The following is a 15,440-nucleotide window of genomic DNA, read 5'->3' on the forward strand; positions in this document are numbered from 1 at the left end:
AAATGGAGTAATCAAATCTCATGCTTCAGGGCATCCTCACCGCTGGAGGGGTCAGGATGGGACCCCAGCAGCACGTTGGGCACCTATCCCTTCCCTCTCACAGAAGGCTTAGAAAAAGCAAGATGTGAAGGTAAGATACTGCAGCCAGGGGAGCTGCAGGTCAGATCCGGGGGCAAATCCTGCGCTACATTACACATCCATCACGCGAACACCGCGCTTCCATGCCAGAGCTGCAGGAGCAGCGGTCAGATCTCATTTGTTCTCTGGCAGGAGGCGGCAGCAGGGCAGGCTCCTGCCGGCAGGCAGCTGCGAGCTCCCGGCACCCCGGCCTCCGGCACAGCCCAGGTTACGTGCAGGAGCCGACAACTGGCACTGAGGACTCACCAAGCCCCTCCGGCCCTGAGCATCCCCTTCCTGGCAGGAATTAACTTGCAGGGCCCTTCGCCAGGCCGACCCGGCTGCAGTGGGTCTCTGCAGGGGCATGGGATGCTGCAGGACATGGTACCTGGGGCTGGGGCACCCAGGGGCTGCAAGTCCCAGGCAGGGCAGGGCAGGGCGGCAGCAGGAGCTGAGGGTTATCCCCGGGTGCCCACCCCTCCTTGGGCACCCACTCCCCTCCTCCAGGCAGGAGCCGCAGCCCCAGCTTGGCAGCATCAACCCATGCAGGGAAGCAGCAGAAGGCGCTTTGCAGCCCCCTCCCCAGGGACCCCATGGGCAGGAAAGGGGGGGGGATAGTGACAGAGGTGACAGCGGCAGCAAAACTGGAGACAACACAGCCTCAGAGGCTGTGCCATTTTTCTTGCTAACAATTTCTCAGCTTGCTGTGGCCAGCTTCCTTTATCCAATATTTATTGTGGCTTCACCTGCCTCAGAAAGGCACTTTGATAAACAATTGAAAGGATTTTTTTTTTTTTTTTTTTTTTTTTTTTTTTTTTAAAATCTCTGCAGCTGCTTCTTGCAGAGCCTGCATGCTCTGGTGCCACTTCCCCAAAACCCCACCCCGGGACACAGCCTTCACCCCACACCCAGGCTCCTCCAGCTGGGGTGCATGGAGGGGACGGCTGCCCCCGCTGCCATCTTCGCCTCAGCAGCTCCCCTGGGTGCTAAGGGGGCCAAGGACCCCCATGCCTGGGGACCATGGGGCCATACCCCCAGCTGCCACTGTCCCCCACAGCTCCCCAGGGCAGCCTGCTCCCGCCTGCTGCGCTCCCTGCCCGGCAGTAATGAGGACAGCTCATTAGATCTCCCAGGAGAGGGCTCAGGGACAGGCTGCTGCACAGGGAGCATCCCCGAAGCCAGGAGCGACCTCCTGCACCCTGACCTTGCAAGACAGGGACGGTGGCACTTTGGGAGCTGGTACCCAGCGCTGAGAGAGGGGCTGGTGCTGCCCCCCCAGAGAGAAAACTGCTTTTTGAGGGGTTTTGGCAGGGTCTGGCACTCAGCTCGGCAGGAGAACAGCTCCCAGGCTGGCTCTGGCAGATCATCTGAGATGATCTGGCCATGATGAAGACTCCAAGCATTTTGCAAAAAGCGGGGTGGTGGAGGGGGGAAAAGACACACAGCTCATCCACAACCGCCTCCTCCAGCCTGCAAAGCGCTGGAGTCGGTGCATGGCAGGAGGCAATGCACAGCCCAGCCAGCGAGCCTGGATGCGGCCGAGGGGCTGCCCACGGAGCCCAGCACACCCCAGGCGAGCTGCTGCTCTCAACCGCTCCCCCCAACCCCGAGGGGGCTAATCCTGCCCCACAGCAGGGAGATGGGACGACACAACCTCGCACAGCCCTTGGAGCCCCACGTACAAAGCTGTATTATAAACAGCTTTTGGCAGGAGATAGCTTTCAGCATAATGTATTCAGCTCTAAGCAGCGCTGTCCCAAATTCCCGAGTGCTCTAAGACAAGCTGACGTAGGGAATTCAGGAGAAAGCCTCCAGCCTCTTCACATTTTTATTCCACCACTTTTCTTCTTGCCGCTCACAGGCATCAAATCCACAATCGAGGCCAAGCCTTAATTTCTCCCCAAACCAACCCCTCCACTCAAAGCACCAGCAGCTGACCGCAACAGCGGCGGGATCCAAAATTAGCCGGAGCTGATTTGCCACGGTTGCTCAACGGTGCAAAGACAGGTTGGGATCTTCCTCCTCCTCCCCCCGCCAGCTCCTACGTCAGCTCTGCCGCTGCAAACCAGCACCTCGGCGTTCTGCCGAGCACGGAGGCAGCTTCAGCGCCGGAGCAATCACTGCCTGCCCGCTGCCTGCCTGCCCATTGCCTGCGGGTGCTCAGACCCCTCTGCAGGGTGCTGGGAGGACGGATGGGGCTCACGGGGCCCCTCAGAGAGGCCGGGCACATGCACAGGTCTGGGTTCAGCTCTGGCGCTCCGAGGCATGCGGGCATTTGTCCTGATTTTCCCTGTCACTTACAATTCCCAGGAAGGGAAAAAGACCAAAAATTGACACTGCAAAACTGACAGCGCCTGGGGGGGCTTCGGCTGACAGCTCCCTAAATGCCGATTTGCACGGGCCTGCATAAAGAGCAGGTTTTAACCGAAGACGGAGAAATTCTGCACCTCCTCCCCAGGAAGCAGGACAGCATCGTGGTGTTCACTGCGTTTGGGGGCTCTTACTGCAGAGCCAGGGCAGCCAAACCACGCCGGAGCAGACCCCAGGCTACAGTGAGCTGGTGGGCCGACTGCTCCCAGACTTGGGGGGGGACCCTGGCAGACCGAGGGGCTGTGCCCAGAACCTGGGGGCCATCCTGCACGTTCTGTCCCAGGACCCTAAGTGGAATGCAGCCTTCACATCGGGGTCCCCTCCGCTCCACAGCACCGGGGGTGGATTCCCACCACTCCCAGGGGGATGGCTGCCCCATGGCAACGCCCGGCACAAGGGCTGGAGATGCCGCTGAGCCCCAAACCCATCACAAACACCTTTGCTGCCTTGCCGGGGGGCTTGGGACGAGAGACCTGCTTGCCGCAGCTCTCTGCCAGCATCCCAGCCTGCACATGAGCTATTCAAGAAAATAACGGGCATCTTCGAAATGCCAGGAGCGTCCACCCGCCCCCTCCACCAGCCCTCCACAAGCTGCTGAGCAAAGCATGACTAACGGCCCCCGTGCCAGCTCCTGGCGCGGGCTCCGGCGGCAGCCTCTGCCAGCGGCAGGATGGTGCTTCCGAGCGCGCCAGCGCCTTCGCACGGCCATCCCCGTGCCCACAGGGGCATTTGCCCAGGTGTTATCTCTCACCGCGATAGCGGCACCTTGGGTAGGGACCAAACATAGTCTTTCCCCCCGGGGACGGGCTCTCACCTCTGGCATTCCCAGAGACCCTCTGGGCTTGGCATTTGGGCCACGTTTATACACCACTTGAAGAGGAAAAGCCCAGCAAACCCTTCACCTCCTGGGGAAGCTGGTGGGAAGTTTTGGGGATCTCCGCTATTACCAGCTATATCTGAGCTGACAAACGGGCAGTTGCAGAGAAGGGTGTAATCTCAGAGTTAACACATGAGCCAGCACCTCCCCAGCCTCATCCCCCAGGACAGGAGCTGCCGCGCAGATCCCAGTGACAGCACCGCACGGATGAGCTAATTAAGCCGGTTGCACCGCACAGCTGAGACTGGACCAGCTGCAAGAGCTCCTGGCTTTGCCCTGCCCAGCAGCTCCAGAGCTCCCCCCAGCCAGCACCCAGCCAGGCATGCTCTGCCCCAAGCCCTGCTGCTGCCACCCCGGTCCCCCCCGCAGCCGGCAGCACCGGGGCAGCCGGCGGCCCCTGAGGCGGGCAGGGAAGGAGCAGCCCCCCAGGAGCAGCCAGGCTCACTCCCATGCCTGCAAGGCAGGGGTGTCCAGGCACGACCCTGGCAGGGATGGAGCAGCTGGAAGGATGCTCCGGGGCAGGATCCGACCCAGGTGCAGGGGGAGCGCAGGGGTTAAGCTGGCTTTCCAAGAAATCCGGCTGCTGCACATTTCCCAGGGTTTCCACCAGAACCGAAGCCCCTGGCTGCCGCACTGGGCGAGCCGGCAGCACCATCTAGCGGGCTGCTCCCCCGAGCGGTGCCCGGACCCCCGCGCCCTGCCGCAGCCCACTGCTACCCACCACCACACTCCCAGCCGGCTCTGCCCAGGCAAGATGCTCCTCCGCAGGGATGCCCACCTGGGGCAGGGCCAGGTCAGCCCCACGCAGCTTCCCTTGCATCCTCCCTTTTGCATCGGCTACGCTCTCCGAACGGTACCAGGGCAGGGGTAGGCACGGTTTCCGTGCGGCAGGAACATGGGCACCGCTGCAGTGGGGCATCCCTGGAGCTGCTCTCACACGTGTGGGGCTAGCGAAGCCCTGGAGCTGGGCCAGTCGCTGCAAGGAGGTGCCGGCCAGGGGCTTTGCCCCACAGAGCCCCATGGCTCCACACCAGCAACCCCTGGGATCAAGGCAGGGGCTGCGCCTGACACTGCGCTGGAAGTGCAGGCAGGAGAGGGAAGGAAAACTCTGCTGAGCCCAAACAGCCCTCTGCAGGCAGGCAGGCAGGGTGAGAGCATCTCTGTGGCAGCCAGCCAGCTGGAGCAAGGCCCCAGGGCACCCACCAGTCCTTCCCCACGCACAGTGGGCCCTTCCCCTCCCCTCTGCTTTGTTTCACCTCTTCCCACCCCAGGCCTGCCCGAGATCCCAGCGAGCGCCTGGGCAGTTGTGCACTGTGGTCTGTGGTGGGGATGTAGCAGAGGCAAAACCCTCCAGGGTTTGTCCAAGCACATGCAGAGGCCAGCAAGGGCAGCCGGGCACCCTGCCCTCCATCCCCGCACAGGCAGACCCTGCCTGCCCCTTCCCCTGCTCTGCCAGCCACTCACCTTGGCTACAAACTGCTTGTCCTTCTGATCCAGGTTTGCTGTGGGGGCCACGTAGTCCCTCCAGATCCTCAACTTGCGCTCCTTGGCGAACCTGGCAGGGAGGGGGACAGGCGTGATGCCCAGGCAGGCGTCCCCAGCAGGGACGGACATGCCGTATGTTAAATCGCCCAGCAAAGCCCTGGCAGAGGCAGTGGGGCTGGTGCAGACTTCCAAGGAGAGATCGCATCTACCTCCCACCCAGGAGAGCACTGGGGGTATGCCACACGTGGATGGGGAGAGGGGGCTGGAGTCACCCCGGGCACCCCATGGGTGCAGCTCAGAGTGTGCCCACCCCAGCACCCAGCCCTGCAGCTCCCGGCATCAGACTCACCTTTCGGCTGCACGCAGCTTGTCAGCGCCGCGAGTGTAGACGGCGATGGACCAGTCCACGCAGCGGGCAAAGCCCTCCTTCAGCAAGAGCTCAGTGATGTTCCCATTCTGCGGAGAAGGGGAGGAGGCACATGCTCAGCTGCGGGGGACGTGGCATCGACATCTACCCCTGCGCCCCTGAGGAGAGCTGGCGTCCCGCTGTCCCTGCCCCACTGTGAGGGGGGAGCCCACTCACCCTGCTCAGCCCCTTAGATGTCACAGGTCCCCAAAGAGCCCTGCAAGGCCTGGCTACAGCACCCGGTGCCCCCAGGGCTATCGGAGACCACCCCAGCGATACCCACAGGGGTCTGCTCTCCTCGTGGGCTGCTCAGATGAACCATGGTCTCCCACATCCACCAGTAAAGAGCCCACGGTTCCCAGCTGCCCTAAGCCCTCACCGGAGGCACCTGGACCTTGCAACCACCTTTAGCATCTCCAGCAAGCGATGACCAACGGTCCGACAGCCCGCTGGGACCCTCTCCCACCCCGTGCCACCGCCAGCCCCACTTGCCGGGTGCAGGATGGTGCCCAGGATGTTCTGGTTGTGGCAGCTCTCCAAGACAATCTGCACGTCCCTCTGCAGCAGCCGTGACTCCGTGAAGAACTTCGCTTCGGCTGCAAACGGCTCGGGGACTTCGGGGGCATCCGCCTCCCGCTTGAATGTGGGGCACTGCAGCAGAGAGGGGACGGTCAGGGCACAGGCTGGCCCCTAAAACCTCGGCAAGGGGGTGGGAAACCTCCTTGGGGACGAAGGCTGCACACAGCCCCCGTGCTCTGACTGTAGCTTCTGGGAGAGACAGGCTGGGGGGCTGTGCATATCAATGCTTTCATGCCATGTTGCACTGACACAGCCCTTTACCCGCCCCAGCAGACACCGCTGGGAGCAAACTGGGGTACGGAGACCAACTCTGAGCATATTCCTGCCTAGGGTTCATCCACCCTGGGTCAGACAGGCAAGGAAAAAGGCTCTGGCACTCCAGCAAGGGCACAGTGAGAGGGAGCCGAGGCAGGAGGCTCCCCAGCACCGCTGGGGGTGGGCAGGCAGGCAGGGCTGCTCTGCCCCGGCCGCCCCAGGAGCCCCCATCCCAAGAGCCACCCTCCACATCAGCCTCCTGCCATGCCGGGTGGCCGAGCTCTCCAGCCCACGCACCAGCAGCCACCCCAGTGCCACCCCGATGCCAGCGGAGCAGGGACGACCACTCACCCAGCGACCAGGGGATCCTTGCAGGGTGGTCTGACTGCCCAGAGCTCAGGCTGCTGCCGGGCCTGGCAGCACGGAGCTGGTACCCACCTAACCCAAACCCGTTCCCATCTCTGCGGTGACACCCCGCAGTGGCATGCACACAACCACAGGCTGCAACCAGCCTGTAACTGGAAGGTGCATGCAGGACGACACAGCGAGCAACAGGGCAGCTGTACCCCTGCCTCCATCCCCCCCGGCCCTGGTCCCACAAGCCTGGCAGCGGGCAGGCACGGGTGCAAGCCCTGCACACTTGCACCGGTGCCGAAAGGCGCCAAGGAGGATGCACAATGAATGGCAGTGCAAATTCAAGAGGGAACTTGCGGCAAAGAGGACTGCTGAGCACGCCAGCCTGCCGGGGCCAGCAGCCAAGCCTCACCTTGATCCCCGAGAGCATGACAGTGACCAGGTAGTAATCGGGGAGGAGAAGGGCTCTCACCACGCTGCCATCCCGGACGTGCTCTATGATGGCTGCGGAGCAAAAGCAGAGAGGTTGGTCCTGCTGTGGAGGGGCTCGGCGGGAGCCGCAGAGCCAGAGCCAGCTCTCTGCAGTGAGAGGGTGCCGGGAACAGCACCCAAGCAGCGCGGCGCAGGCAGCCGGCCCCTGAGGCCGCAGACAGGCAGGCAGTAGAGGACAGGGGTGACCCCAGTGCCTGGCAGTGAGGGCCAGAGCTGGTGCCAGCTTACCGTTGACTGGCTTCTGGTGCATGGAGTCCACGAAGTGCCGGGGGTTTTCGATCGTGTACTTGAGATCCCGGATGGTGTGAGAGCCCGTCCCCTCACTCCACATCCCCTTCTTGGCACTCTTGGCCTGCTCCTCCAGCTCCGCCAGCCTGCTCTGCTCAGGGCTGCAAGGACAGGACAAGACAGGATGAGGCCAGGTCTGGGTCAGAGGCAGGACACTGCTGGTTCCCGTATGTTTTATCACCGGCAACATCCAACTTCCAGGCACTTTTCTGGATGCTTTAGCGATTTGACCACTCGCGTCTAGAAAAGGCAGTGCCTGGGTGAGCTGGTGAGCGATGCTTCGTGCTGCTCACAGCAACGCACAGTAAATCAAAGTAAGTTTCTCTGGCACCACAGCACAGAGTTGTCGGAATACCTGCCACTGGAAGCCACACCTCTGACAGACTGGGGAGGTGTAGGCCACGCAACCCTTTCACAGGCTGCTTTGTGCACTGTGATGGAAAGGCAGCCCTGGGGAGACAGGGCAGCGGCAGCCCCAACTCCTGGCATGGCAGAGCACACTTTGGGGGAGGAGGGAGAGCAAACCCAGGCATGCGGCTCACGTGCCGTACCAAACCACAGAGCGTCCCCGGTCCTGCACACACAGGCGTCTGCCTAAGGCAGAGCACAGCAGCAGCCCCCTCCCAGTGCCGATGGCCAGCCCCGCCACGTGCTGTCATAACTCGTTAAACAAATTCGGTGACACTGTGTTTTAGCATTCTTCAGCTCAGGGCTAAGCTGCAACCTGATGAATCCTGAATTACCGCAGAAGCACCCAACCTGAGCAGCTGACAAGCGAGTGGCCGAGAATCACCTCATGCACTCATTAATTAACACACCTTTTGATTTAGGAGAGCAAACACTGAGCAGCGACACGCTCCAGGCAATGTTTAATTGCAGGAACCTCAGTCCTGTGCTAACTGCGCTGCACCAGCCCCGTCGCACTGGTGATGGAGCTCGTGGCAGCGGCATCACCCAGCCTCGGGGGGGCTGCATGTCCTGCTCCCGCGCCATCATCGCCGGGGTCAGGGTGACCGGCTTTACTGGGCGTGCTACCCACTGGGTGCACTTGCAGGAGGAGGTTGAAGGAGAGGAGCAGCGAACCCCTGCAAGCCCGAAGCCACCAGAAGGTCCCCGTGGGGCTGCCCAGGTCCCCCCAGCACAAGCAGCGGACAACAGCACCCAACCTGCACCCCAATTTCCTTCTCTTCAGCACAACAGGCCAGTCCAAAAGCGCCTGAAAAGTCCCAGGCAGCAAGTGCACGGGGGACCTCGGTCACCTCTCTGGCTGGAGCGAGGGGCTCTCCGAGCAGCAGGCGTGGGGCTGCTCTGCTCTCCTTAGCTGAACCACCACACAACCGTCCTCCGATGCAATCAGCAGCACAGCCGCAGCCAAGGTGCTCCTGCGGTAGAGCCAGGGGAGGGGGCTACGCAGCCAGGCGAGGGGGCTTCGGCGGGGAAGGCTGGCTGGAAAGCAGGGACGAGCACAGAGGAACCAAGTCAGAGCCGAGGTCCTGCCTGGCCCATCACCCTGACTTCCAGGCGCCTGGGGGAGCACCGGCCCCGGTGGTCTCTAATGACTGTCCCTACACCGTGTGAGCACAGCTACCCGTGGGCGTCACACGGCCACCAGCCACGAGCGTAGGCAGCCAACACGGCCCGGCTGCTTGCAACCAGCCCTGCATGGGCTCGCGGTCCCCCTTCAGCACAAGCCTCTGCAGGGCCCCCAGGGGACATTTCCAATGGGAAGCAGGAGAAAGTCAGTGCAAAGACCCCAGTGGACTGGCAGGCAGAGGCTTTCCTCCTTCACTCCACCTCTGCAGCTTAAGAGTGATGCAGGAGGTGCAGAACCAGGACAGGGTGGCAAGAGCTGACTCCAGCTGAACTCCCCCATTCATCCTACAAACGCTGCTGGTCCTCGCCAGGCTCCACCGTCGGTGCTGCACCCACTCTTCCAGCAGCTCCTCGCCCCCCACCCCAGCAGCCCCGCAGGCTGGCAGCTTCTGCAGACCCTCCAACACGGGCGCAGCAGCTTTCATGCCTCTCCCAGGCATCACTGCCCTGCGGTGGTCCCCAACCATGCCAAAACAGAGCCACTGAACTCTGCCAACAGCACCCAGAGCCCACCAGCACCAGGCAGGGAGCACGTTCTCCAAGGGCTTGGGACAGGGACTACGTCCCCAGGCAGGCAGCAAGCAGGACCTGCCGGCACTCGAGGCTTCACCACTATGCACACGTCAAGCCTGGGCATAAAATAACCCATTCACGCCCTTGGCAATGCATGCTCTATTTACGCAACGTACCTGTTTACAGGCTGCACTACCGAAAACACTGGGTGGAAAGCATCCAAGTGTGCCAGGAACAGTTTTAGGAAGCGACACGGGCAAGCTTCCAGCCCAGCAGGCGCGGGGATGGAAATAGCGTCCGACTGGTATTTATAGCAGCGCCACAGAAACAACTCGCACCCCTGGAACGGGATAGCCAACGCCCCGGGGCCGTGCACGGGGATGTGGGCACACTGCAACTGAGGCCAGGCTTCTCCCTTGCTCCGGGACACAACGGGTCCGGGAAAAAGCATCGGCATCAGCTCCAGTGGCATTGGCACAGGCATCGCACTGCCCGGACGTAGGACGAGGGAAAGGAACATCACCACATCACCTCTCTAGCATGAATTAAAGCACCTCAACTCCACGCTAGGCATTGTTTTCCAGCGACCAAAAGCTTCAGAAGATTTTCTGCTTTGCAGCCCAGGGCCACAGCTCTGGTGCTTCAGCACCCAGGGCAAAGAGACACCCATCTCCCCCTCCACAACCCCTCAGCACCCCAACCCTAAAGACAAGGGGTGACCATGCTGGGATACCGATGCCTGTGAAACCCGGGCATCGCAGAGAGCCCTGGAGCAGGGGTGGGTGCCCAGCCAAAGCTGAGGAACCCAACGGCTCCACGCCCAGGTAAATAACCGCAGAAGATCAGCGCGGCTGTGCAGCACAGGCTCACCGGGGCAGCGCAGGAACGCAGCCGCATACGTACTTGTTGGCTCGGATCCCTTCCCGGCGGGAGGCCAGCCCTTCGGCCACCAGGGACTCAGCAATGTTCTCACCGCTCGTGTCTGCGGACAGAAGAGGAGAGGAATCAGTGAGACAAGCCACCAGCGTGCGGCGCGGCCCAGAGGCACACAGACCTCAGTCCTGGAAAGCACTCCCAAGACAATTCCAGCTAACAAGTGCCAGAGAAAACCAGGAGCAAAAGGTTTCTGTCACCAGCCCGGCGTCCCAGCAGCACATGGCCTTCACGACGCATTGAGCGGAGCATTTGAGCCCAGGGCTCTCCTGGGGACAGCGTTTCCCCCAGACCAGGGCTAAGCAAGTGGGAAGGCGGCACGTTGCTCCGATGCACTGCCGGGCTACAAGGTGTGCTGTCACCCAGGACAGTCTCCATGGGAAAGGGATGTCCTCAGAGGCAGGCAATGCCCTCCCAGCACCAAAGGGGCTCTCTGGATTTGCAGCGAAGGCTGTGGTGCCAGCACAACCTGCAACGGCCACCTCTGCACAAGGCATCCTTCCCCTGCAGAAACACAGGGGGTTCACAGCTACTGGGAGCCAGAGCCCCCAGGGAGGTTGGGGGCAAACGCCATGGGCTGGGGGAGGATCCCAGGCCAGGGAGAGCGGATAAACAGGAGGATTTGGGCAGAATCCCCCAGGAGACACCCCCAGCTGCCCACGCAGAAGGGAGGGCACAGGGTTGCATGGCCCCAAGCAGCAGTGGGGGTGGCCGGGGAGGGGGTGTAGGGCACTGCCCAGACCACCACCCTTCCCCAGCACCTCCACTCCAGCTCAGCCGCCACTGGCAAGCGACGGCAAGCCCCCACCCCTCCAAATCGAAGGCGAAAGCCTGGAGCCACAGACAGCTGCTGCATTGCTGCCAGGGAAGTTGTCGCAGCATTTCCATATTAACAGTATTTAAACTTTGACAAACTTCATCAGGAAACATTTTATGCTTCATTTCTTACCTCTGCGGTGTGACAGGCTGGGATTTAACAATAAGGACGACACCTACACGGGAGGCACAGCATAAGAGTCCTTAACATGGCAGACAACAAAGCTGCAGATGACTGAAAGGGAGCACTTTACTGATCGCGGTGTCACCGAACAACAAAACCCCTTTCAAGGTTTATTTGTTGCAGACAACGCTGTCGGGACCTGCCAGGCTTCCTGCTGAAGGACGGCCCATGGGGTGGGAAAGCAGAGAGCAGCCGCTCTCCAAAACTATGATCCCCCGCCTCTGCAGCCCATCCCAAAGGGCTTCCCAGTCCCCCAGCCCACGAGCAAACTGGAAGCTCAGGAATGAGCATGGAGGCAACTTCGATATCCAGTTATTCGTGGTCTCGGGGAACAGCCAGCACGTAGTGCCCTGGTCCCCTTTCTCACAGCCTGGGGACCGTGGGGCTCTCACATTCTGGCACTGGAGGGGGACCCCCATAGGGACACAGGAGATGCTGGCTGGAGTGCACCGGGATGCAGCAGCGATGGGAAGCCAGCCCTGGGTCACCCTCGCAGCAGCCACAAGGTGCTGGTGGGAAGGGGGTCCAGGCAGGGCTATTGCCCACCACGGGCCACGCTGGCCCTGGCCACGTGCGGCTGAGCCTGAAAACCTCTGAGGACGGAGCTCCAGCCTCCCTGGGGAGCTGCACGGCTGTGAACGCACCTGCTGATCCTCTGCAGCCAGGAACCAGGAGCCAGCAGCGATGCTGGGCTTTCTGGCCATGCAGCAGAGCTGATAGCTGGCAATCCTCGTCCTGCCCAGTCACAGGCACCAGCAACTCCTGCTGCAGACCCAGAGGGAGCCTCTCCCCCAAATCGTGGGCCACCTCCTTTCTCCCTGGGCCTCCAGCACTTGCTCCATTTGTGCCGTGCTGCCTCGGGACAAACCCCATCTGTGGCGGCAAGTCCCGGCCATTTGCTGCTTGAACCAACCTCCTGCTTCCACTGCAGGAAAGGCCCCGAGCACCACAGCGATGCCGGGATGTGCATCTGGAGACAAGGATGCCTTGAGTGAGCAGGTGCTCACCCTCTCCAGTCTGGCCCTGTACAACTGAGCCACAAGCAGCAGAGTCCACAGGGACATGGGGCCGAGGGCACCCGACCCCCTAGTCTGCACGGGAGCTACCCCAGGGGATGCACACCCAAAACTCAGCAGCCCCTGAGCTCCTTTACAGCCCCTTGCACACGCCTGGTCCTTCCCTCCTTCCCCCAACTGCAACGAGTTACCCCGCTGAGCCTCCCATGGGAGAGGAGGCTGCCAGGGAGCTCTGGTTGAGCCCGACCTACACCCTGGTCGTATCCCAAATATCCCAGTCGTGGGGCTGTCCCAGCTCCGCACCGACTCTCTGGTGAGCACAGAGGTGCACTGTTCGCTCAGCGCATCCCCTGCCCCGTGCTGAGCCGGTGCATCCGTCTGCCCCGGCAACCCTGAGCCGGGTGGCACTGGAGGACAAGCTGGGTCCTGGTGAGCACCCGCTTCCCAGGAGCCCACCCGCACCGAGTGGGTCTCGCCCCCCTTCTTGAAACCCAAGGGCACGGGAAGTCTAACCAGGAGCTAAGCCCAGCAGAGCAGAGTGCAGTCTGGCGTTGTGCTCGCCATGAGAAGGGACCTAACCGGAGCCAAAGCCCACCTGCACCAGCACCAAAAGGCCACCCTGCCCCAAGCTGCTCTGAGCCACAGAGAGTGCTGCCTGCAGGCATTGCGCAGCGTTTGGGCTGAGCAGCTTCGCTCCCGGCGCTCTGCCGCATCCTCAGGGGCCACAGGTAAGCTGGTTCCTTTTGGGAGATTTCAATCAGCCAGAGATGAGCAAGAGATTTATAACAACAAAAAGGATGGCAAGGGGAAACCTGTGGGAATTCACCTAACGCCACAGCCTGCATCCGTGTGCTGCGGTGCATCAACCAGTGGCTGCAGCTCCAGAGAGCACGGCCGTGCTCCGGCTCTGCGTAGCCCTGCCATCAGCTGGGACCGTCGCTGAGCATCACTCCCCTCCAAAAGCTAGTGCTCCACCAAAAAGCGGGCATGCATCCTTCTGCTGCCAACACCGCATCCCAATCCAACCTCTCAGACAGTAGCTCTGGCTGCGAGCACCGCACGCTCCTGCTGCATGCTCCGGCTAAGAGCACCACACACTCCCACCGCATGCTCCAGCTAAGAGCGCTGCACGCTCCCGCTGCACACTCCCCACCAGCCCTTTTGGTGCCCGACAGACCCCTTTGCGCTCACCTTTCCCCAAGTACACCATCCCGTACTCCCGGCCTTGCGGGGTCTTGTACTCCACGGTAAAGCAGACCTCCTTCCCGATCAGCTTCTTCCGCAGGAACTCGCGAGCTGGGAACCCCCAGGGCTGGAGGGAAAGAAGTCGATGTGAGCCGATGGATCAAATGCAGCCAGGGAAGCCCAGAGCCTCCCCACCCTGGGGGACTCATGCTCTCCTCCATATGCGCTGCATTAGTCCAGGACCACGCTAGAGTCTGTTTGCAGCCCACAAGCTTGCAGAAGAACCAACCCCGTTACTCCACAGGAGGAACACCCCCTCTCTCCCCCTCCATCCCTCCCAAAGCGGTCACGGTTGGTTTTCCAGCCGGCCTCGTGCTCCCCGAGCACAGCCAGATGCAGCCAGCCAAGCCTGGGAAGGCTCCTGGGGCAGAGGGAGCAGGGCTGGAGCTGCAGCAACATGGGGGGCTGGACCAGCCCCAGCTCCCAGGGACACGGCAGGGGATCCGCCGGCTCCTGCCCAAGGCTGTGCAGGTGTCTGTGGCAAAGGAGCAGAGCGGGACCAGCGCAGACGCCGTGCCTGGCTGGGAGAAGCAGGCTCTCGCATCCCCCCGGCACCTCCCCGCACCGCGGCACGAACGCACCGGAGCCCCGGCGAGCTCAGCCCCACTCCACCGCAGCAGGTGGGTGGGGAACGCGGTCCGGAGGAGAGAACATGACGTGCTCATAAACAATTAGCAAACCTGACAGGCGTAATTTTTTAAAAGAGTGACATTTAAAGGCTGAAGCAGTGTTTAGAAGACAAACTCCCCAGGGAGAGCAATTAGCTGCCAGCGCTCTGCACCACCCCCGGGGCTGGGAGGATGGGTGGCCGGGGCTGGGCTCCCTCCGACACAAACCCGCCGCTCCCAACCATTGCGCCCCGCTGCCAGTACAGGCAGCCCTGCCTGCACCCAATCTGCCAGAGCAACACCCCTGTCGCCTCCTGTGCCCCCAGCCCCGGGGCAGGCAAAGCCCCGCAGAGGAAGCTTGAAGCCACCACCGGCTTCCCCTGGTCCTGCAGACCCTGCCCAGCCGTGCCTGGTCCTCGCTAGCGGACGACGCCTGCCCCGTCCTGGCCACATGTGTGACCGCAGTGGGGTGAGGAAGAAGTCCACCCCAAAACCCACACTGGGGGGCCAGAGCACGGAAAGGATCTCTTAAAGGATGATTGAAGGGACTGTTTCATCCTATATCCTGCAGCCACAGTGCTCTGCGTGCCCCCGAGCCGGGCAGGGGGGCAGCACTGGTGAGGAGGGAGCTGCCTGCACCCCACGGGACGGCGGCAGCAGCAGGTCTGGGAACAGGCAATGCCTCTTGCAACGGCCAAGCCGAGGGTGCTGCAGTCTGCAGGGCCGGGCCAGCAGCCTGGAGGCACCCCGTCCAGCTCAGCCCGTGACCCTCAGGGTAGGGGGGCCGCGTGGCACCGCTCACGGGAGGCACCCACCTCGTCCGGGGTGTCCTTGGCATCCGGCTGGCCCGCAGCGGCACGGCGGGCGAGGTTCCCTGCACGGATGTTGCTGAGGTTGATCTGGCGCTCGGGGGGCGGTCCGCCTCGGGGCTGCCCACGGACGATGATGGCGCAGCCCGACAGCACCTGCGGGGAGGCAGAGGGGTTATAGGGGAATCCCCCGGCAAAGGAGAGCAGGCGGGAGGCTGGGGAGGAGGTGACAGAGCTGAACACGCCGGCAGGTGATGCTGTGCGGACAGACAGACTTCCAGGGATGGATTGTGCCCTAGGCAGGGCATGGGAAACTTGGCACCACAGGGCACAACTTCTCATGGGCCTGGCAGAGTCAGGAGCTGCCCCAGCTTTCCTGCTCGGAGACGCAGGATGGAGCCAAGCTCTGCACCCTGCACCTACACAGCGGTACCTGTCAAACATCCCATCCCCTCCTTCAGAGCGCAGCACAACTGCACGCAAGGCGATCTCAGTGTGGC

General features: G+C 62.3%; 1 protein-coding gene across 1 annotated transcript in view; it reads right to left on the reverse strand.

Moving 5' to 3' along the window:
• SND1 (staphylococcal nuclease and tudor domain containing 1) overlaps positions 1 to 15,440 on the reverse strand; it is a 138,256-nt gene that overhangs the window by 118,145 nt on the left and 4,671 nt on the right. Inside the window, exons 2-9 of the mRNA XM_076363753.1 lie at positions 14,947 to 15,096; positions 13,470 to 13,590; positions 10,233 to 10,311; positions 7,164 to 7,324; positions 6,856 to 6,947; positions 5,748 to 5,906; positions 5,199 to 5,305; positions 4,829 to 4,919 (exon numbers count right to left, since the gene is read on the reverse strand). Of these exons, the coding sequence (XP_076219868.1) occupies positions 4,829 to 4,919; positions 5,199 to 5,305; positions 5,748 to 5,906; positions 6,856 to 6,947; positions 7,164 to 7,324; positions 10,233 to 10,311; positions 13,470 to 13,590; positions 14,947 to 15,096 (960 nt within the window). The remainder of the gene's footprint in view (positions 1 to 4,828; positions 4,920 to 5,198; positions 5,306 to 5,747; positions 5,907 to 6,855; positions 6,948 to 7,163; positions 7,325 to 10,232; positions 10,312 to 13,469; positions 13,591 to 14,946; positions 15,097 to 15,440) is intronic.

Source organism: Aptenodytes patagonicus, unplaced genomic scaffold (assembly GCF_965638725.1).
Source record: "Aptenodytes patagonicus unplaced genomic scaffold, bAptPat1.pri.cur scaffold_86, whole genome shotgun sequence".
Lineage (NCBI taxonomy): Eukaryota > Metazoa > Chordata > Aves > Sphenisciformes > Spheniscidae > Aptenodytes > Aptenodytes patagonicus.